A 24,490-nucleotide genomic window follows, 5' to 3' on the forward strand; every position below is an offset into this window, starting at 1 on the left:
ATCATCCAGAGGCGGTATTTCGGTGGCGACACCTCTGGAAGACGCTACTTGTCAGTGGCATTTCGGCTGCGACACCTATTGATGTTGCCGCTTGTTGGCAGAATTTCGGCGGATGCTTGCCTGCCACCATGGTCCTCCGTGGCTCGTCATCTGGCGCCCGTCAGACGAAAAAGATTAGGGACCACTGCTCTAGTATTTCTAAGGAACTGACCTACAATAGCTTAATTTCTTGCAGAGGTAACTGGCTTTCATCCAGTGCTGTTAGCACACTAAGAATGCACACGTAAGTTCTCTGCAAGCCAAGTAATTTGCTCATGATACTTGCAAGAATGAGAATACTTTCTAATAAACAGTTTTAAAGGAAAACTGCACCCACTCTGCATCATGCTTACCAACAATAAAGTGATTTTTTAAAAGGGTGGTCATAGTTCCCAATTTTGTATAATAATTATTTATTTTCAGTAGAAAGTTTCAGCTGCGTTTCCCATCTTGATCAAAATTTTAATCTTTGGCTTACAGTTCTCAGCCTTCACTTCCTTAATGAAGAATGGTCTGATGACAAGACCCAGAACTAGCAAACCTTTATAACTAGACAGTAAATTCTTCCCTTCCCTCCCTGCCCCCACCTTTCCCAGTGCAGGGGGCAATCCAGGAAGAGAAAGGAGGCATGTCAGGGAAGAGGTAATGAGGCTGTGGAATTTATAATCCAGCAATTCTGCCCATCACATTAGCAGAGGTACACAAGTTAGAACAGGCCTGAGGTCTACCCTAGACCATGCCTGGGACCAAGCCTTGGCTGTCCATAATACAGGGAGCTGTAAGCCACCTTCCCTTTGTCCACATGCTGGTGCCAGGGCCAGCACAGTGATAAAGTTTCCCTCTGGTATCTGCATAAGGATGCATGGTTTTCCAGAGTCATCCTCTTACCAGGGGCTTGTACGCTACCTGACAGTGTACTGCAACTGTTGCCAAGTCAAGCAAATGGATACAATCATCCACAACCAGGTTTTAAAAAGGGATGGGGTCTCTCTTTCAGGGAAAGAGAGAGAGAGAGCGAAAGTGAAAGAAGCTCTGCAGGGAAAACCCCCTAGAATTGCTAAGCGTGGGGAGTAAGCTCAGGGTGAAGTTTACACTGTCTGTTACCAGAAAGGAGTTTAGGTGGGACTTTTATACTCTCTTCAGAGCAGGATGGGAGCTCCACGCTGCTTACAGGTGTATAAACTGAGGTCCAGCATAACTTCCAGCAGGAAGTTAATGTTCCCCTTCTGCCCCTTTTTCTGTGTAGAAGGCAACGGTAGCAGAGATTCAAGAAATATACTAGTACTAGCAAGTCTGAGTGGAGCCAGATACCAGTCCAGGCGGTTTGTGCTTCTCCAAGTGTATGGATAGTAGGTCTGGGGAAGAGGTGGGAAGGGGAGTAAATTCTCATAAAAGGGGATAATTAGTGGTCTTAGCTTCAAGTTTGAGTATCCAGTCACCTTGGAAATGCTGCTTTAAGTCCTGACATGGTTAACCCACTACTTCATCCTTCCCAGGCAGACAGAGCCATGGTCTAGCCACTCTGCTTGCTAGCAACTTACACTCTAGCTCTTCTGGATTATAGAGCAGCCCATGGGAGGCTGTGGGAAAGCTACTTTAAGTTAGGGTAGTCCTTGAGGTTGCTCTAATTTATTCTGGATGTCATGCTAGCCTCTGGAACAGGCCAGAATCGGCATGAAGCTGTGGCTTCTGTCCTTTGCCCTGCAACAGATAGATTCTCAAGGCCAGATTGTGTAAGACTCTCTTCCCACCTCAAACTAGATTCCTGGAGAAAGCAGCAGAGGGGGAAGTTTATTATTTGTGGCAATGGTTCCACAATAATCTCCTGCTAAAATACTAAGTAACAACTGTCTGGACACTATGCCAAACCTATCTTTAACTAGGAAATGGATGCATGGTATATAAAAGACAAACAAACAAACAACAAAAAAACACAACACCTTAGTTTAAGCCCAGTTCTGGGCGTGGCTGTCTGGCTGTAAAAGGACAGTTGTGACATTAACAAAGAGTGAGCCACATGGAAGAGATTAAGCAGTGCCCAGCCTGCCTAATAACGATTTAACAGTGGTGGGAGCAATATGTAAATAGTGTTTAAGATTTACAAACTAAAAAAACCAAAGGCTTTCTTCTCCTTAAACCAGTATTGGAGACTGGAAACTGGTTTGCAGTCTATTCCTTAGGGCTCATTACTTGCCATAACCAGAATGAGAAATCCATGAGAAAAGACTACACTAGTTTTCAGGCTTCTTTAGAAGTGGCTAAAGAAAATCAAGCTTTGCTTAAGTATTCCTCTTCTAGTTGTTAACTTGTTATTAAAAGGAAGTTGGGAGCTGGTTTACAGATTCTTCCATGATTCTCTCACACTGTTAGCATGAAAAAACAATGCAACTTTTCACCAAATCAGCTGAATCTTGCAGAGGAGGCTTTTAAATTAAAAAAAAAAAATTCAGCGTGAATAGGCACATGAGCTTATTCAGGGTGACTAGCTCTTGTCTTGAGAGCTTTAATGGATTCCCTTTTCCTTTGACTACCACAAAGTAAGATTAATATCTTAACGTCTCCTCTACTAACATAGTTTACACAACATATCTGAAAGGAAGAACCCCCCAACACCCCACCCCCAGCATACCTTTAAAGTTGAGTTCATATTCATGTCTTCCAGCTTTGAACTGCAACGTTGGAGACACTTTTGCTAGATAAGCATGCTCCAGGTCACTGCTGCATACAGTGGAAGCATCATGATCATCATCCTGTCAGATCAGAACCAAAAGAAGAAAGATTTTTCTTAATCTTCTTAAAATGAGAAAATATAAAGTATCTGTTCTGTGGCAGCTGTGGCCTTACAGGCCTGTGTGCTACTGCCCTTTAAAATAAGGGCCATCCACCACCCGCTAGACAGAGAAACTTCCCCAGTTCCCAAGATGGAGATGAGAATGAGGAGAGGGAGAGAGAGAGCTGCAGAATCCAGAATGTCAAGAAACACTGAAGGAAAGAGAAGGTTACATTTCAAGCAATAAAAAGAGGTGAAAATACCTGTCACCTATTTCAGACAACGCACTAAACAGATGTCAGTCAGTAATGACTTTCAGTCGCTACTGACTGCTCCTGTATCTGAGCCACTGAACCTAAAAGTTAAAATCTCCATATCCCATTACTAATCCTCTGAGCCCAAATTTGATCAATAGACTATTAAAATAAGAAAAAGACAGCCCATGTAGCATCCAATAGTTTCCACAGATTTAATGCAATAGGGTTGGGCAGCTGCCTTTCATCTACACACTTACTTCTGTTCCATATTCACGCCACACGCCATATTCGTCCTTCCAGTACCAGAGCCAATCTGTTGTTAGAATGAAGTGAGGGGGTTTGGTCACAGACGATGCTGTGGAGAGGCGCCTAACTTTGGCAGAGCCATAGGTCATGTTCTGAAAAGATATATACTGCAAGCCACTATATGAAAACCTGTGTGAGAGGGCCAAAGGGTAAAAAAAAAAAAAAAAAAAAAAGTTAGCATCAGTCAATTGAGTGTACTTACAACTTCTGAGTCAGAGATCCATAAAAATAATGCAAAATATTATGCCCACTGTCAAAGTAATGTAAGTGCCCCCAAGGGTGAAGTGCAAAGTTATGATTCCTATCACAAACACTATTCACCCCTCACACTGCCCATATGTGTGTATTATTTTGTATTGTATATGGTGCCGAAGTTTAAGACATAATATTGTAAATCTATATGAAATCATAACTTATAGAAAACACAGTCATGACCATAGTGGTTCTTGAGTCAGATATAAAATGGGCATGGGTAAACGTCACACACACACCTGCTAATTCCTTATATTCTGACCTGGATCATCTTTTGCCTTTTGATCTCTCTAAAGCAGGATCAGAAGACTGTTGATATTGCAATGTTTTTGTGATATGAATTAATGGATCAGACACTCTAAACTCATTTTCACTTATAGCTTAAGTCAGGCTTTGAACAGGCTTTGATCCAATTAGCATGTGCTAATCAACAGATCTGTTTATCAGCTGCTCCAATCCTCTCTTTACAATTTCTAGTGCTTAGTGGCAACTAGCCACAGACATGCAACCTGGGAAACAGACCTTCAGCAGTTTCTTCCAAAAACTCATCATTGCTACAGATGCAAGAGAATCTCTTGGCTGTTAGCAGCAGCAGTACTGCTGTCTTTTCTTCAGGCCATGAGCCATTAGAAGCCGAGACCATTACAAACACACTAAGTGGAATGTGAGAACTTTTGAAGTAAGTGGCCCATATACATATTCCAGTACATTATATCATATGTTGTTATGAGTCAGGGATGTAAAAGGTTAACTGGTTAGCATTAGGCTTACTCTTAATGTACCTTAACCGTTAACCCCCAGCCCTGCGCCAGCCAGAGCGACCCCAGCTCCAGCCAGCTCACACCAGCCGAAGTGACCTCGGTTAACCGGTTAACTTTTTAAACAATATTTACGTCCCTAGTATGAGTCTCCTCCAATATCTTCTTTGCACTACCAAAGCTTTCTGAAGTTATTCCCACCTTTGCAATTGCTACCTATGCCCCTCAGCTTTTCTCTCTCTCTCTCTCTCAGCCTACTCCACCCACATCTCCTACTGCAAGGATGCCTCGCTGGAATGAGTGAAGAGCCATGCACTACCTCAATATGATACTACAATGGTAAAGGAGACACACCATGTAATAAAGGCAGGGATGAATCAGGACAAGAGCTAGTCAAAACAGGACAAATTTTCAAGAATATTTTAGTCTAAATTATTTTCTTCAAAAGTTTTCCCACCATCTTCATTGTAAATAATCCGTTTGTGCAATAGTGCAGAAAAACAAACAAGTGAGCTAGCCACTCAGCAATATGGCATAACCCATAAATGCCCAAGATGGATCCCAGGCTACAAAGAACAACCAAGGGGCTAGATCCCTCAGCTGGTGTAAGTCAGCTAAATCCCATTGATTCACTAAATAAAATGAAGCAGTTTAGGTATCGGCTTTAATGGAGCTGCGTCAATGATGAGAGCTAAGGATCTAGATCAGTATTTCACTTTCAGAAGGAAAGCCGCAAACATTAGTAAATTACTAACAATTTATACCTGTTATTACTGGGGTCACAATATGCCTCTTCAATTTTCTCCATATCCTTCAAGTCCTTCCACAGGGCACCTTCCAAGATCTGCCATCTGTATGGCAAATGAAAATGAACTCTGATACACTTATCTAAAAAAGGTAAAAATGAAATGAAGCTGTATTAGTTCTATAACCTACCACCACATGCTTTTTCTGGGTATGTGTATTGGAATCTAATGCTTGTGAAGGTGCCAGGAACACAGCACTAGAAAGTGTCCACCTACTGAATAGGTAGAGCAGACCTCTCAATGAAAACTTCCATACACTGGCCATCCATAGTGATTCAGTTGTGACCAAGACAGACTCCTTCCTCTAGTTCCATTACATTCTTTGCTTGTGTTTAAAAGCTACTATTAAGAATGTAATTGTGGTGGTGGTGGTGATGGATATGTGTTTGCTTTAAAGCTATAAGGTCATGCGTTACTATGAACTCAAATCCCCACAATGGATTAAATAAATATTTTTTCCGGCCAAATAGATCTCACTGGTGGCCTTATTAACAATGACAATGAGAGTGGAAGGCCCAGTTAGATTCCCAGAGTTAGTATCTGTCACTCCCCACGCTGATGCTGTTCAAACAGTCCAGTCCTCTTTACCACTGTGATGCTGGCAGACCAGGTGCCAGCTCTTGCCAAACATCTGTACCCCATGTTGTAAGTCGATATTACAGAGGATTGCAATGCAAATACTTAATTGTGTAAGTCAGTCATCGAACAGATAAGAAACATTAATGAATTGAAAATGCTGGCTTTCTACAGATGGTGTTAGAACCTGCTCACCAAGAAGACCCACAGAAACCAAATGAGCCATTGTGAAACAAAGGCTCTGTTAATTGCATTCCTCCCCTCACGATGAGGAGATGCAAGCATGTACTCACCCCATCGGCTTGAACTCTGGGTGGAAAAGTAAGAAAAGTCCCTAACAAGAAGAAACAGTATCTCTATGCTGTTTGGATTTCTAAGCATAAGCAAGGGATCCCTAGCTGCTTAGCCTGGGTTAGCCCTAAATGACATACAGAGCATGAATATTACAAGCAGTTTCTATCACCTTTTGGAACCTAAGATTGTAATTCATTTGTGTACTTATCTTTACCTGCTTTAACCTTGTAAATTACTGTGAAAGTCACTGGTAACCCCCCCTTAACAGCTTACAAGCAGCCAGTAGGGAGAAGCAGAAGCCTCACGGACACAGTACCCTGAACTTTTGAACTGTTTCCCCTTATCAGTTTTGAGGCAGTTGAAGCTGGTTCTTAGCTGGTTTTTGCTGAGCAGATTGCAGAAGTGCAGGGTTTGTTAACCACCAATCAAATGCTAGCACGACTGAAGCCTATGTGTGAGTGTGTATAAAAGATTCTTGATATTTGTATTGAGTAGAGTTTTTTGTACCAAGGTACAAGGCTCTCCTGTCTTCTGCAGAATAAAGCTACCTTTCCTTATCCCTGTCTGGCTGTCATTGGCTCTCAGCTAGGCGGACCAACATTTCGGTAACAGTTTCTGGCGACCCCAGACGGGACTCTCCTAGCTCAGACATCGGACTCCGGACGGCTGTGGTGAACTAGGAGAGGCGCCACTGGGGTATTTAGCCACCCTTCCTCACTTCACCGCAGCCCCTGGCGTTCGTGCTCTGATAAGGTGAGCTCTAATAGGATAAGGAAACACTATCTGGTTCTGGTTCTGTTCTGTTTAACCGGTTACTATTGTTTTTCTGCTCTGTTCATTTGGGCGTTAGGTGTGTGGGCAGAACTGAACCTCTCGTTCGTAATTCCTCAAGCTGGAAGACATTGCTGTGCGATGAAGCTCTGAGGTCGAATTGAGGTCCTTCTGTCCCATCCCCTGTAGCGGTCAGTGTATAGAAATAGAAAAACCTGGATTAGACCGTAATTCCCTCTGCTCTCTGTGTAATTCTCCTTTTGAGTGTCAGAAGACAGATGGGTGGGTCTCTGGATAAACCCTCTAAGGGATAGTCCTTTGGATTGTATGTTAAGTAAATGGCCTTTACTCGGTGTTCAGAAAGGAAAGTCAAGAGGAAATTGAATAGTTAAACGCCAATGGGCCATGCGTTTTTGTCCAGGTAGCAAACCTCACGAGGGAGGACTCGAGTAGTCTTGTGAGTAGGAATGTTTAAGGGAAGAGACCAGGAAGGGTGGGGGCTAGTTGAGAAGCCCACCCTCCTAGCTAAACTGGTAGTGGAACAAGTTGGTGCCCATGGAAGGGACGATTTAGCAAGTAAAGCAGGATCGGGCCCAGGCGGGCAGGCAACAGACAGAGAGATTGGAAAACAGGTTGGAAAATTTTGAGGGTATAGTGGAAGGAAGGAGTAAGTAAGTGTAAGCATGGGGATTTCAAATACCCAGGACAATACTTGAAATGGTGATTTGAGTTGATAAAAGTGGCTGCTGGGAGACAAGCAAGTGATTTAAGGAAGAGTGAGAAGTTAACTCTGTAGTTGCTGGAGGGAACAGCAGTTGAACTTTGTAAAAATGCCAAAGAGGAAAGTTCTTGGTGTCTTTGAAATGTCTGTAAACAAATTCAGGCAAAGAAATTATTAGATTGCAATCATTTGGCTATGAACAATTTAGTTGAATTAGCTAAAGAATGTATACAGTGCTATGTAATTGAAATTTTATTAGGTTCTAAGGGGCACTATAAGTAGTGATGCTTTCTTTCAGTGTTTGAAAGCAGGAGTTAAAAGTAAAAAGCAATCAAAATTCTGGTAAAGTTAATTATGTCCCTCTTAAGGTAAGAATCTTTAAGCTGTGGATCACTTTGGATCCAAAAGCAAGCCAGAAAGCATCTGTATTAATGCAAATTATCTAACTGATAAGGTAGAAACCACTGAAACCTGGGCTGCCTATGAAACAAATACAAGAAAATATGGGCTAATTCTCTGTTTTGCCTGAAATCAACAAGGGTATTTGTATATTTTAAGCGATGATTGACTGCCCAGGAGGGTAGACCTCTTCTTTTTGTCTTTCAGATAATCAAAGAAAACTGATGCCAGCTGAACAGCATTTAACATACCATGCATTTACTGGCACAATAGGAATTATGTTTTGTGTTCTATGTTCTGTCTTGTGATGTTTGTCTCATGGCCAGAATTGTTGTGTTAAGTGTTTTCATGGGATGGTCTGGTTTGGAATCAGGCAGAGGGGTTGGATTGGAATGCAGATACTTGTTTTATTCAACTTGGAATACAAAGTGTTTGGATAAATCAGGACAATGTGATATACTAAAGTCTAACACATTTGCTTAAGTAAGAAAAAGAAACTTCATTTGCCAGATTGTTAATTAAAAAAATTGTTATTAAAATTTGCATACCAACAGTCTTTGGAAGCAAGGACATGAAAAGTTAACCCACTCCCCATATTGTACATGGGATTCTTCTGGCTACCTCAGATTTCTAGCCAGAGGGCTGGGGATGGTGGGAAGCTATTGGACTAGAGGTTGTATTGAGTGAACTCCTCAAAGTGGGTGTGCTTGTCCTGGCTTGTTGCTCCAAAGCTCTGTAAAAAGTTATTTTAGTGGAAGGGTATATGTGGCATATATTAAATAATAAGACTAATATGCTATATAATGGCAATGTTTTATGTGTTCATTGTTGGGAAAAGGTGTATGAGTGAAGAGTGAAAGTTTCCTTTGTAGGTTAAAAGAAGCCAAGAAGGGAAGAAGAAAAAAGAACAGAATGAATTAACTGGAAAAAATAGCTAGCATGCTTAGGCTAAAGATAAGACTGGCCCCATTCAAGGACACTCCTCACAGCTAAGACTTGGCTGACAACCAATAAAGCGGGGGGCTTGAATGTGCCCAAACAGCTATTAGATCTGCAAAACACTGCCAGGCACTAATGAAATGTTAGATTTCTTTTCTCACAAGTAAAGCAGTGCTACCCAAAGACCCTAGCAGCCCTGCCACTCCTTGGAATCAGGAGACTGGATCTATGTAAAGGTCCACCAACGAAAGACTGCTTTGGCTCCATGCTGAAAAAGCCCTTATTAAGTCCTGCTGACTACCAACACCGCAGTGAAGTGCCAAAGACTGACTGCTTGGACCCATGATTCTCACTGCAAAAAGACCCCTCCACCTCAGGAGGATTCTTCTACTGATGATTAGCCTATTTCTCCTTCTAGCTCCGCTGTACCTTCTGGACAGCAGGGAAAAAGGACAAGGTGAAGTGCTAGTAACCTCTCCCTTGCCCACTGACAAACCTACTGTGCCTTTGGATTTTTCTAGAAGAATCAAAACCATTACAGGGTGATGTGCTGGTAACCTCTCCCCTGTAGGATGCTGAACCACGACTGTTTCGGGGAAGAAGAAAGAACACTCACTCCACTGAAAGTGCCAAAGTCCAGGAATTCCTGACTATAAAAGGATATTAAGAACTGATCCTGGTGAAGAAACAAAGAATTATACACTGGCAGGAAGAAATTTGTGGGACCCATGCTTGGGAATGTGGTATTGATTGGATTTTGGGGTTTGTTCTACAGGCTGCGCCCTGTGTTCTGGATAAATCCTTCAGCATGTATTGCTCTCCCTAATTGGATTTTAAATGATAGGTACCAAAGGCACCTTGTTGCCCCTGCCATCTCCCCCATTACCCTGTAATACACCCCCTCCTAAGCTATTAATGTTAATGCCTTTTGAAAATATCGAGGATAGTTAAATAACAGATGTAATATAGTACTACACCAAGGAAAGATGGTATTGAATATCACTGAGGCTGGGAAGGCATTGCAGTGGGATCTAGTATGTTTAGAAATTCAGGATTTCCTGAATGACCAGCTGATGGCCATTCGGAGTGAGCTTGAGCACCAGACTTGGCCCACTGCCCTTACACACACATCAGGAATACCATCTGATCTGTGGTCATGGAAATATACTTGGATACTTTCTGGGTGGAAGTGTGGACATTCACAGTGCTCCTTCCAAGCATTTGGACCGGTTAGGGGGGTGTGGGCTCTCATATACCGAATCCTGACGGGTCCACGGGGAGGATGCATGTGGGACTGGATTATTCAATCGAGACATTTGGGAAATTAGACCACTTGGTATACCTAATTGATTTATAGTCAGTGCCCCAATCCCTTAGTTGTCAGACAACCAGGATTCCACTCTTTTGTCCATGCACTCATTCCTGGGTTGGGGGTGGCTAAGCTCAAGAGAGCAGTTGTAAATATTTCTCCAGAGCTTGAAAAAACAGCTAATGCATCAATAGACGGTTTCCAAAAGTTGCAACGAGAGATTGATGAAGTAGTAGAAGTGACTTTGCAAAATAGATGTGTGCTAGATGCCACGAATGCTGAATTAGGGGAGGCTTGTGCTCGCATCAGGTAAAAATGCTGTTTTTATGTTAATCACTCTGGTTTAATTGAAAAGGATTTACAAGCTATTAAGAATGCTGCTGTTGTTTTCCATGCCGTGTCTCTTGATCACACCTTTAGTTTTGAGGACCTCTTCCCAGACCTTGGGTCATGGTTTACTGGCCTTTTCCGTACAAATGTCAAATGGATTATTTTCTCTCTTTTCTTCCTATGTATTATTTGGGTAATAATGCAATGTGCAAAATGTCTCTGTAATGCTGTGACTAGGGACTCTGCTGCCCATACAAAAGACCAGTATCTATCCCTCCAGCTTGATCGCAAATTACGTAACGGGCCTGACAATCTGACAACCCAGATTGTCAGGCCTGAGGGGGGACTGTGAAAGTCACTGGTAGTCCCCCTTAATAGCTTACAAGCAGCCAGTAGGGAGAAGCAGAAGCCTCATGGACTTGAACTTTTGAACTGTTTCCCCTAATCAGTTTTGAGGCAGCTGAAGCTGGTTCTTAGCTGGTTTTTGCTGAGCAGATTGCAGAAGTGCAGGGTTTGTTAACCACCAATCAAATGCTAGCACGACCAAAGCCTATGTGTGAGTGTGTAAAAAAGAGTCTTGATTTTTGTATTGAGTAGAGTTTTTTGTACCAAGGTACAAGGCTCTTCTTTCTTCTGCAGAATAAAGCAACCTTTCCTTATCCCTGTCTGGCTGTCATTGGCTCTCAGCTAGGCGGACCCGACATTTCGGTAACATTACTCTCTTATTTCCTTTTCCTAGTTAATAAATCTTTAGATAATTTATTACAGATTAGCTACCTCATTGGTTTGAGTTCTCTGGTGAAACTGATCCTGGAGTAAGTGACTAGTCCTTTCAGACTGGGAATAACCTGAATATTGTTGTGATTTTTAATGTAAGGGACCATCTATCACAAAGATAAGCTCACCTGGGTGGCAAGACAGATTGGGGTACCCAAGAAGACTGTCTGTGCTCCTTGTTAAGGCTGTTTTAGTGCCTGAGGAGTTCATACTTGATAATTGGTTGGTGAAATCTAAGTACAGAATTCACAACAAGTCTGTGGTTTGTTCCCTGCTGCTACACAGTCTGCCCTAGACTTCACTCACATTCAAGCCACTGCAGGACAGCTACCGCTGTCCCTCTTGACCAGTGGTTCTCAAACTTTTGCACTGATGACCCCTTTCACATAGCAAGCCTCTGAGTGTGACCCCCCTTATAAATTAAAAATACTTTTTTATATATTTATATATTATAAATGCTGGAGGCAAAGCAGGGTTTAGGGTGGAGGCTGACAGCTCATGACCCCTATGTAATAACCTCACGACCACCTGAAGGGTCCCGACCCTGTTTAAAAACCCCTAGTCTTGACAATATAGACATTCTGTGACTGAGACAGAGTTCATATTAAGAAGCGTAGACACAGTTGCTCAGTTAACATAAAACCGCTCACCAGGAAAGAGTAAAGACAAAAAAAAAAAAAGTCTGTACGCACAAAGTTCAAGCTGTTTTTCATTCTAGAGCAACAAGCAGAGGACCTTGAACAGCAGCTGAAGTCAAAGAAACCACACTGTACAAAATTATGAAAAGAGGCATAATCAGCAGAGAATCAGCAGGCTGAGACCATGAGCAGGGGAAAGGATGAAAGGTGACACTGGCAAAGAGAAATAGAAAAAGGGAAGGAGACATGCAACCACACACAGATAGCAGCAACAGCTACTTCACTCTGACAAGTTGGAGGAGGGATCAGCAACCTTTCAGGAGTGGTGTGCCAAGTCTTCGTTTATTCACTCTGATTTAAGGTTTCGCGTGCCAGTAATACATTCAATGTTTTTAGAAGGTCTCTTTCTGTAAGTTTATAATATATAACTAAACTATTGTTGTATGTAAAGTAAATAAGGTTTTTAAAATGTTTAAGAAGCTTCATTTAAAATTAAATTAAAATGCAGAGCCCCCGGACTCATGGCCAGAACCTGGGCACTGTGAGTGCCACTGAAAATCAGCTGGCGTACCGTCTTCGGCACCTGGGCCATAGATTGAGCATCCTCCAACTCAGGGGTAGGCAAAGTGAGAGGAAACTGAGGTCAGATAACAGCTCAAACAGCCTTAAAGAGACAAGTACTGAAAGGGAGAAAGACTATCTTACAGTGACTTAGGGACACAGATCTGATCAGTACAGTAATTTCTACATTCCATCTAATCTAATATCCAGTCTCTGACAGTGTCCAGTACCAGTGGTTCAAAGGAAGGTGTAAGAAACCTGCAGTAGGCAGATATGGGATAATACGCTTCCTCCCCACACCACCACCACATTAGATATTAAAATGAGATATAATCAGAGACTTCATAAGCCCTGAAACATGAGGTTTATTATCCCTTCCAAAATGTATTAGCATTAATCATGACAACTCTGGATACTCTTGTTATCCATATAAATGTCCAATCCCTTTTTGACTCTTGCTATGCTCCTGGCCTCAACAACTTTCTGAAGCAACGATTACGCACAGTGGGAAAATATTTCTTTTTATCAGTTTTGCCACTTTTTAATTTCATTAAAAATCTCTTTGTTCTTGTATTATGTGACAGGGAGAACACAAGACTCCCTATCTACCTTCTCTAGACCATACTAACACTAGTCTGTACTGTTTGCTAATTTTATATACTTTTATTATGTCACCTCTTTAAGAAAAGGAAATTCAATCTTTTCAGTCACTCTTCATGAAAGTTTTCCCATGCCTCTCCTGTATCTTTTTTTTCAGATGGGATGACCAATACTATACACAGTATTCCAGATGAGGCCACACAATTGATATGAGGCATTATAAAGTTCCTGTGTTATTCTCCATTCCATCCTAACATTGTTTGTTTTCTGATCGCAGCTGTGCATCAACCAGAGAGATCTACACTGAGCTGTCTACAGTGACACCTGGGTTCCTATCCAGAGCTAATATAGTTAATTCAGAGCCTTGAAAGGTATGCTAGTAGTTTAAAAGTTTTCCCTCTAACATGCACTAACTTTCATTTAACGACACTGAACTTTAATTGCCACCTCATCATCCATTGACCTAGCTCAGTTAGGTCTCTCTGAAGTTCCTCAATTCCTCCTCATCTTGATGAATCTAAGGCCAGTCTACACTACAAAATTATTTTGACCTAACTTATGCCAGCATACAGCCACCACAGTTATATTGCTTGTGTGCGCGCGCACTTGGCTCCTTATATTGGTGGTGCACATTCTCACCAGGAAAGAGTCCTGTGGCACCTTACAGACTAACAGATGTTTTGGAGCATGAGCTTTCGTGGGTGAATACCCACTTCATCAGATGCATGTAGTGAAAATTTCCAGGGGCAGGTATATATATGCAGGCAAGCTAGAGATAATGAGGTAGTTCAATCAGGGAGGATAAGGCCCTGTTCTAGCAGTTGAGGTGTGAAAACCAAGGGAGGAGAAACTGGTTTTGTAATCGGCAAGTCATTCACAGTCTTTGTTTAACCTTGAGCTGATGGTGTCAAATTTGCAGATGAACTGAAGCTCAGCAGTTTCTCTTTGAAGTCTGGTCTTGATGTTTTTTTGCTGCAGGATGGCCACCTTAAGGTCTGCTATAGTGTGGCCAGGGAGGTTGAAGTGTTCTCAGCTCAGGATTAAACAAAGACTGTGAATGGCTTGCCAATTACAAAACCAGTTTCTCCTCCCTTGGTTTTCACACCTCAACTGCTAGAACAGGGCCTCATCATCCCTGATTGAACTACCTCATTATCTCTAGCTTGCCTGCATATATATACCTGCCCCTGGAAATTTCCACTACATGCATCTGACGAAGTGGGTATTCAATCACGAAAGCTCATGCTCCAAAACGTCTGTTAGTCTATAAGGTGCCACAGGACTCTTTGCTGCTTTTACAGATCCAGACTAACACGGCTAACCCTCTGATACTTGACACCATGCAAGGTACTGCATTCAGCCGTATGGAGTAGAAATCCATCAACCTCATGAAGAAACTTGCACAAATACAGACAGATATCATCTTCCTTTCCAAATGCAAACAGATGGACATCATACCAAATGGACTAAAGGTAAAAAGTCCACTGCTATCTACATACTACACAGACCACAGTGAGAGATTATGCCATACTCTATCAAAGAAACTGAGGAACCACCTGATCAGCATCCTATACAGCAAACAGGAAAACATCAAAAAAGAGCTCTCCAACCTGGAGACTCTAATTAATAACCAAACTTCCATACAAACAGACTTCACTAAAATAAGACAGGAGATCTACATTAATCACTTCACCTCTCTACAAAGGAAAAAGGACTGTAAGCTGTCTAAACTCCTACCTACCTCATGGGGCCACAACCGTGGTACGCCCAACCCACCCAGCAATATCGTCAATCTATCCAACTACACACTCAGCCCAGAAGAAAAGTCTGTCCTATCTCGGGGACTCTCTTTCTGCCCTGCCACCCCCCACCAACATGATACAGTTCTGTGGCGATCTGGAAGCCTACTTCCACCGTCTCCGACTCAAAGAATACTTTCAGGACAACACTGAACAGCGCACTGATACACAGGTACCCTCCCACCAACAACACAAGAAGAACAACTCCACATGGACTCCTCCTGAGGGTCGAAATAACAGTCTGGACCTCTACATTGAATGCTTCCGCCGACGTGCACAGGCAGAAATTGTGGAAAAACAACATCGCTTGCCTCATAACCTAAGTCGTGCAGAACGCAATGCCATCCACAGCCTCAGAAACCACCCAGACATTATCATCAAAGAGGCTGATAAAGGAGGTGCTGTTGTCATCATGAACAGGTCTGACTACCAAAAAGAGGCTGCCAGACAACTCTCCAACACCAAATTCTACAGGCCACTTCCCTCAGATCCCACTGAGAAATACACTAAGAAACTGCAAAATCTACTCAGGACACTCCCTACACTAACACCGGAACAAATCAACATACCCTTAGAGCCCCGACCAGGGTTATTCTATCTACTACCCAAGATCCACAAACCCGGAAATCCTGGACGCCCCATCATCTTGGGCATTGGCACTCTCACTGAAGGACTGTCTGGATATGTGGACTCTCTACTCAGACCCTATGCCACCAGCACTCTTAGCTATCTCCGTGACACCACTGATTTCCTGAGGAAACTACAATGCATTGATGACCTTCCAGAAAACACCATCCTAGCCACCATGGATGTAGAGGCTGTCTACACGAACATCCCACACACAGATGGAATACAAGCTGTCAGGAACAGTATCCCTGATGATGCTACAGCACAACTGGCTGCTGAGCTCTGTGCCTTTATCCTCACACACAACTATTTCAAATTTGATGACAATATATATCTCCAGATCAATGGCACCGCTATGGGCACCTGCATGGCCCCACAGTATGCCAATATTTTTATGGCCGACCTGGAACAACGCTTCCTCAGCTCTCGTCCACTCACGCCCTTCTCTACCTACGCTACATTGATGACATCTTCATCATCTGGGAAGGAGTCTCTGGAAAAATTCCACCACGATTTCAACAGCTTCCACCCCACCATCAGCCTCAGCCTGGACCAATCTACACGGGAGATCCACTTCCTAGACACCACGGCGCAAATAAGTGATGGTCACATTACCACCATCCTATACCGAAAACCTACTGACCACTATGCCTACCTTCATGCCTCCAGCTTCCATCCCAGGCACATCACACGATCCATTGTCTACAGCCAAGCACTGAGGTACAACCACATCTGCTCTAACCCCTCAGACAGAGACCAACACCTACAAAATCTCCACCAAGCATTCTCAAAACTACAATACCCGCATGAGGAAATAAGGAAACAGATCAAAAGAGCCAGACATGTACCCAGAAGCCTCCTACTGCAAGACAAACCCAAGAAAGAAACCAACAGGACTCCACTGGCCATCACATATAGTCCCCAGCTAAAACCCCTCCAACGCATCATCAGGGATCTACAGCCCATCCTGGACAATGATCCCACACTTTCACAGGCCTTGGGTGGCAGGCCAGTCCTCGCCCACAGGCAACCTGCCAACCTGAAACATATTCTCACCAGTAACTGCACACCACACCATAGCAACTCTAGCTCAGGAACCAATCCATGCAACAAACCTCGATGCCAACTCTGCCCACATATCTACACCAGCGACACCATCATAGGACCTAACCAGATCAGCCACACCATCACCGGTTCATTCACCTGCACGTCCACCAATGTAATATATGCCATCATATGCCAGCAATGCCCTTCTGCTATGTACATTGGCCAAACTGGACAGTCGCTACAGAAAAGGATAAACGGACACAAATCAGATATTAGGAATGGCAATATACAAAAACCTGTAGGAGAATACTTCAACCTCCCTGGCCACACTATAGCAGACCTTAAGGTGGCCATCCTGCAGCAAAAAAACTTCAGGACCAGACTTCAAAGAGAAACTGCTGAGCTTCAGTTCATCTGCAAATTTGACACCATCAGCTCAGGATTAAACAAAGACTGTGAATGGCTTGCCAATTACAAAACCAGTTTCTCCTCCCTTGGTTTTCACACCTCAACTGCTAGAACAGGGCCTCATCCTCCCTGATTGAACTACCTCATTATCTCTAGCTTGCCTGCACATATATACCTGCCCCTGGAAATTTCCACTACATGCATCTGACGAAGTGGGTATTCACCCACGAAAGCTCATGCTCCAAAACGTCTATTAGTCTATAAGGTGCCACAGGACTCTTTGCTGCTTTTACAGATCCAGACTAACACGGCTACCCCTCTGATAATTCTCACCAGGAGCACTTGTATTGATTGTACTGTCAGTATGGGGCATTGTGGGACGGCTCCTGAAAGCAAGTAACAGTCAACACAAGCAACACAATGTCTAAACTGACACTGCATCGAGATAATCACACTAACCATGATTCTAAGCCATTTGGGAGGTGTTACTAAGTCAGCGTAGAGAGGCACTTACATTAGCGGGAGCCAAATTTAAGAGCAGACACTTCCACCCCTAGGCTGACACAAGGCAGCTTACGTTGACCTAACCGTGTAGTGTAGACCAGGCCTAAACAACTTGTGTCATATGCAAATTCTGCTACTTTGCTCCCTTTTCCAGAGTATTTATAAATATATTAAATTCTGTACCCAGTACTTACACTTGAAGTAGCTCAGTGTTAACCTTTCGCCAGGATGAAAGCTGACTATTTAATCATACTCTGTTTTCTAACTCCTAACTAGTTTTTGATCCATGGCAATACTTTGCCTCTCACCCCCTGATGATTTTGCTTCTTTAGTAGTGTTTTGTGAGGGACTTTGTCAACAGCCTTTTGAATATCTAAAAAAATTGCCCGCCAGTGGATATAGGAGTTATTTGACACATTCGAAGAATTCTACTAAATTAGTGAGATACCATTTTCCTTTGCAGAAAACATATTAGCATATAATGATCCAACAGGTGTTTTAGTCATCTATTTTTTAATGATCATTTCAACCATTTTGTCAGGTACAGATATAAGACTTATTGGCCTGTAATTCCACATATCATCCCTAGCATCTCTTCTGAAATACAGATACATTTGCTATCTTTCAATCCTCTGGAACAGTAGCTTTTTAAAAAATTTGACTACATTTCATACTTAAGGGCCTTCAGAACTCTTGGGTAGCTACTAGATGGGTCTGATTACTACTAAATCTAAAACCTACTAAGTTAATACTGTTGCCAACACCATCTGTGACAGAAAGTACTGTATGGTGTTTTACAGTTACCAGAAGAAGCAATACAACAACAGAAAAGGTATATGGCAGAAGGTAGAGGAACTGTCATAGACTCCCAGTTGTAACAGTGACATAAATCAAGGGAGAGTCAACAGAATCAAGGGCAACTTTAGGGATCTGGAAAGAGAATCAATGTAGGATTGCCCAAACTGATGTTCTCAGAGATTCTTTCTGTGCCTAGTGTAAGTAAATGGGGGGGGGGGGGAGAAAGACCAATACTAGAAACCAAATGAGGGCCGCATAGGTGGCAAAGGAAAAAGGGTCAAGAATTCATGGAGCAGTGCAGTTTCAGCCTTCTGTAAATGGAGGAAGAGAATAGCAACAATGGCCTTGTGGGCAAAGTGTACAGACTAGGGACGGTTGGGAGAAAGGAAAAAGATCTTATTAGGAAGTGAAGACCAGCTTCCAGCCATTTTTACTGAGTAAAATCATTATACAGGATATACCATAGGAATATTTGGCAACTAATTAAAAACAAAAAACACACCCATACACGTTTTAAGATAAAGGAAAAATGAATGTGACTTGCTAGTATTATGATGACTTACCTTGAAAGCTACAACTTTTCCTTATGTAGTACAAGCAGATCTCATCTAATTCTTCATTACTATTTGCATTCTGGGATCCCTGATTAAGACTGTCTCTTCTAGCTACAAAGGGAGAAACAGACTTGTCATTTATAAATAACTTTAGTATGCTCAGTTTCAACAGGTTCTCCTAAAAAATACACTTATGTTTAGAGAAGACACACATGAAGAGACTTTGTAACTACAGGACTCTGATCCAATTCCAAGAAGATTGAAGTTGAAGTCTCCCCACTATAAAAATAGATTCAGGCATATAGTTACGACATATAACAAAAGTCATAACATACTTATATTTTATAGCATAGATGGGGTTTAACTATGTTACATAACAAAACTAAAGCCTTTGTCATTTTGTCCAAGCCATTAGTCCAATTACATAAGCCTGTGTTTTGTTTTGTAGTATAGACAGTCCCTAATTTGGTCCAACTTACATTTTTAGATCCTGAGCATGTAAATGACACCTAACTTAGAGTCCCTTACAGATGTAACTTAGATACATTTACCTATCACTAAGGCTGCGATTCTTTCATGGAGGTCACTGATTCCATGACTTTCCATGTGCCCCATGACTTCTGCAGCGGCTGGTGCAGCTGACTTCAGGGTTGCCCAAGCAGCTGGCCCTGGGGCCACCTGTTCCGGTGGTCCCCGGGGCTGGCCGCACCAGCTGCTGCTGGAGCGACGCGGGGCCACCTGCTCCAGTGGTCTCTGGGGCCAGCCGGCTCCAGGGACCTCCTGAGCAGCAGCCAGTGTGGCTGGTCCCACGGACCACCCAAGCAACAGTCCTGGGGCATGCCCAGAGCAGAAGGGGCCCAGAAGTAGAGATTTAGTCAGGAGTATTTTTGGTAAAAGTCATGGACAGATCACAGACCGTGAATTTTTATTTACTGCCCATGACCTGTCCATGACTTTTACCAAAAATATCCATGACTAAGTCTTAGCCTTACCCATCACCTCTGAATTTGACTTCTGGGTCTCTATTTAGTTTCTTGAATTCAGTTTTTAGGTGTATTGTAAAAATAAAAGAACAGAATCAAAACAGTGAAATGAAGGCAGAAAGATTTTAAATGACTTGACCAATGTTACACAGAGGGTATGTCTACATTACGAAATTACGTCAATTTTATAGAAGTCGATCTTTAGAAATTGATTTGATACAGTCGATTGTGTGTGTCCCTACTAAGCGCATTAAGTCGGCGGAGTCCATCCTCAATACATGGCTAGCATCAACTCACAGAGCGGTGCACTGTGGGAAGCTATCCCACAGTCCCCGCAGTCTCTGTTGCCATTGGAATTCTGGGTTAAGCTCCCAATGCCTGATGGGGCAAAAACATTGTTGGGGGTGGTTTTGGGTACATGTCATCAGTCACCCCACCCTCCGTGAAAGCAACAGCAGACAATCATTTTCCGCCTTTTTTCCTGGGTTACCCAGGCAGACGTCATAGCATGGCAAGCATGGAGCCCACTACCTCACCACTGCTGTTGTGAGCAGAGTAAACACCTTGTGCATTATCCTGCAGTATGTGCAGAACCTGGCTAGGAACCACCAGCATGAGGACGACTGTGAGGATGACATGGACACAGACGTTCCTGAAAGCAGTGGGGCAGGTCAATACGGTGGAACACTGATTCTGAGCCCGCCAAACAAACACAGACTAGTGGGACCACATAGTGTTGCAGGTATGGGATGATTCTCAGTGGCTGTGAAAACTTTTGCATGCATAAGGCCACTTTCCTGGAACTTTGTGAGTTGCTTTCCCCCCGCCCTGAAGTGCAGGAATACCAAGATAAGAGCTGCCCGGACAGTTGAGAAGCAAGTGGTGATGACCCTGTAAAAGCTTGCAAAGCCCAACTGCTACCAGGCAGTCCAGAATCAATTTGGAGTGGGCAAATCTACTGTGGGAACTGCTGTGATCCAAGTAGCCAAGGCAATCACTAACCTTCTGCTAGCAAGGGAAGTGACTCTGGGAAATGTGCAGGTCATAGTGGATGGCTTTGCTGCAGTGGGGTTCCCTAACTGTGCTGGGGCAACAGACGGAATGTATATACATATCTTGGCACCGGACCACCTTGCCAACCAGTTTGTAAACTACAAGGGGTACTTCTCAATGGTGCTGCAAGCACTGGTGGATCACAAGGGACGTTTCACTGACATCAACGTGGGATGGCCGGGAAAGGTGCATGACGCTCGCATCTTTAGGAACTCCTGGCTGTCTCAACAGCTGCAAGAAGGGACTTACTTCCCAGACCAGAAAATTACTGTTGGAGATGTTGAAACTCCCATAATTATTCTTGGAGATCCAGCCTACCCCTCGTTCCCATGGCTCATGAAGCCATACACAGGCAACCTGGAAAGTAGTAAGGAGCAGTTCAACTATAGACTGAGCAAGTTCAAAATGGTGGTAGAATGTGCCTCTGGACGTTAAAAAGCTCGCTGGCGCCGTCTGCTGACTATGTTAGATGTCAGCACAACCAATATTCCCATTGCTACTGCTGCTTGCTGTGTGCTCCATAATATCTGTGAGAGTAAGAGGGAGATGTTTATGGCAGGGTGGGAGGTTGAGGCAAATGGACTGGTGGACAATTTTGAGCAGCCAGACAGCAGGGCGATTAGAAGAGCACAGCTAGGTGCACTGTGCACCAAAGAGGCTTTGAAAACCAGTTTCATGACTGGCCAGGCTACGGCGTGACAGTTGTGTGTGTTTGCCCTTGATGCAAACCCACCCCTCCTTTGTTAGTTTTAATTCCCTGTAAGCCAACCACCCTCCCCCCCTTCGATCACAGCTGGCAAAGGAAATAAAGTCACTATTGTTTTGAAACCATGCATTCTTTCTTTGTTAATTTAAAAAAAAAAAAAGAGAGAGATAACTGACAAGGTAGCCCGGGTGGTGTGGGGGAGGAAGGAAGGAAGGAAAAGGCCACATTCCTGATTGCAGCCACACTACAAATCAAAACTGTTTGAATGACAGCCGACTGTTGCTTGGGCCATCCTCTGGAGTGGAGTGGCTGGGTGCCGGAGCCTCCCCACACATTCGTGGGCGTCTGGGTGAGGAGGATATGGAACTTGGGGAGGGGGACAGGCGGCTATACAGTGGATGCAGCAGCGGTCTGTGCTCTTGTTGCCTTTCCTGCAGCTCCACCAGATGCCTGAGCATGTCTGTTTGCTCCTCCATTAGCCTCAGCATCGCCTCCTGCCTCTGCTCATCGTGCTAACGTAATGCTTTCCCGGCCTCTGTCACTGTATGCCTTCATGCATTCAGCTGTGCCTTATCAGTGCAGGAGGACTCATGAGCTCAGAAAACGTGTCATCATGAGTGCATTTTTTTCACGTTCTAATCTGCGATAACCTCTGGGAAGGAGATGATGGGGGAGCACAGAAACATTTGCACCTCTAGGGGGATAAAAAGGGAGAATAGAATTTAAGAAGATACACTTCTGAGAACAAAAGGGAGACTCTTTCACAGTGAATCAAGCAATTCACAGCAGATAGCACACGTGCTTTAGGTACATGGTCACATTTTGCCTTTTATATTGAGCACCTGCCAGCACACATCGCATATGGCTGGGCAACAGAATTCGGTTTCCAGGCAGCCATGATAAACCAAAGGGTATGCGGAGTTGGTTTCTTCTGCCTTCGTAACATGCGGAAATGGTTTCAAACTGCAGCGCCCTCCTTTCCCATAGCAAGCAATGCCAGTTGGGTTTGCCATTTCAAAGGAGGGGCTGCGGTTTTCGGGTGGATGTGCAGCACACCCCTCCATCCACCCCACCGTGTGGCTATTCTCTGGGATGATCTCTTTTAGCCACGCGCAAACAGCCCAGCATGAACGGGGTCCTTTTACTGTTCCCTTACAAAAATTCCCCTATTTCAACCAGGTGACCATGAATGATATCACTCTCCTGAGGCTAACACAGAAAGACACAGACTGAATGTTACTTGAATGCGACCAAAACCCAGGACCATTCACTACCGTGCTTTGTGCTGCAGTGATTCCAGACTACTTGCTACTGGCTTGGCGTGGTCAAGTGTCCTACCATGGAGGACAAAATAAGGCAGCCCTCCCCAGAAACCTTCTGCAAAGGCTTTCAGAGTACCTCCAGGAGAGCTTCATGGAGATGTCCCTGGAGGATTCCCGCTCCATCCCCAGACACGATAAGAGACTTTTCCAGTAGCTGTACTGGCCGTGAATGCATCCCAAGTCTTCAGGGCAAATGAAACATTAAACACTATTGCTTTTAAACCCTGTACTGTAGTTACAAATGTGCACTCACCAGAGGTGACTTCTCTGGCTTCAGGGTCCAGGAACCCGCGTTGGGAGGGCACTGGCTCCAGGGTGATGAAAAGGTCCTGGCTGCCAGGGAGAACAGATTCTCTGCTTGTCTGCTGCGCATTCTCCTCCTTCTCCTCCACAAAATCCTCCTCCCTGTTGCGTGAGACTCCCCCCTTGCAGGTGTCCACGAACAGTGGTGGGTCCCCCTCTAGAATGCAATGCAGCTGATCACAGGAAGAAGCGGCATGCATTGGACTCTGACCCAGAGTGACTGTTTGCCTCCTTTGTCTTTTGGTAGGCTTGCCTGAGCTCCTTAACTTTCATGCAGCATTGCTGTGTGTCCCTGTTGTAGCCTCTCTCCACCATGCCCTGTGGAATTTTGGCATATATGTTAACATTTCTTCTTTTTGATCGGGGTTCGGCCTGCAATCAGATCCAGTGTCTCCCATTCGGTCCATGCTGGAGCTCGTTTGCGATTCTGGGACTGCATGGTCACCTGTGCTGCTGAGCTTGCCACGCTGACCAAACAGGAAATGAAATTCAAAATTTCCTGGGGCTTTTCCTATATACCTGGCTAGTGCATCCGAGTGGAAAGTGCTGTCCAGAGCCGTCACATTGGAGCATGCTGGGATAGCTCCCAGAGGCCAATACCGTCAGATTGCGTCTGCACTACCCCAAATTCGACCCAGTAAGGTCGATTTTAGCGCTACTCCCCTCGCCGGGAGAAGTACAACAGTCAATTTTAAGAGCCCTTTAAGTCGACGGAACAGGGTTGGTTGTGTAGACGCATTGCTTATAAAATCAACCTAACACAGCTAAATTCAACCTAACCACCTAGTGTAGACTAGGGCAGAGAGTCAATGGCACATCTGGAAACAGAACCCGGGAAGCTTGCATCTTAGTCCCCTTCTCCAGACAGCAGACTTCATCAGTTCTTAGATCAGTTACAGAGTATCATGAGTCAGACTTGCTTGGCTTACTAAGAAAGATATCTACATCACCCCAACCAGTGGAGTAACAGCCTCATTGTTTCAAAACATACAAGTTATGTGGGTATCCCAGACACCTATTCACCTGGCCACCTTTTAACAGAGTCTACAATTTAGAATTGCCACGGTTCCAAAGGTACACAAGAGAGCTGAGTGATCAGGAGGCAGGTATACACTGTTTTTCTATTCTGCAGTCCTTTAATTAATTTAGCATAGTTTAAAACTTTAAGTGGAAAAGGAACAGAAAACATTAAAGCTATTAGAAGCAATTAGGACACTGCTTTCCATGGCTTCTCATGCTAGACACTCTAGATAAGAAAAAGGTGGAGAAGTATATAAAATATC

General features: G+C 43.7%; 1 protein-coding gene across 1 annotated transcript in view; it reads right to left on the reverse strand.

Annotated features, from left to right (window-relative positions):
* The window catches only part of LOC115641209 (protein mono-ADP-ribosyltransferase PARP12-like), a 51,880-nt gene that overhangs the window by 11,632 nt on the left and 15,758 nt on the right, over nucleotides 1-24,490 (reverse strand). The window contains exons 4-7 of the mRNA XM_030544277.1: nucleotides 18,850-18,951; nucleotides 5,147-5,270; nucleotides 3,324-3,501; nucleotides 2,669-2,789 (exon numbers count right to left, since the gene is read on the reverse strand). Of these exons, the coding sequence (XP_030400137.1) occupies nucleotides 2,669-2,789; nucleotides 3,324-3,501; nucleotides 5,147-5,270; nucleotides 18,850-18,951 (525 nt within the window). The remainder of the gene's footprint in view (nucleotides 1-2,668; nucleotides 2,790-3,323; nucleotides 3,502-5,146; nucleotides 5,271-18,849; nucleotides 18,952-24,490) is intronic.

The sequence above is a fragment of the Gopherus evgoodei genome, chromosome 1 (assembly GCF_007399415.2).
Source record: "Gopherus evgoodei ecotype Sinaloan lineage chromosome 1, rGopEvg1_v1.p, whole genome shotgun sequence".
Lineage (NCBI taxonomy): Eukaryota > Metazoa > Chordata > Testudines > Testudinidae > Gopherus > Gopherus evgoodei.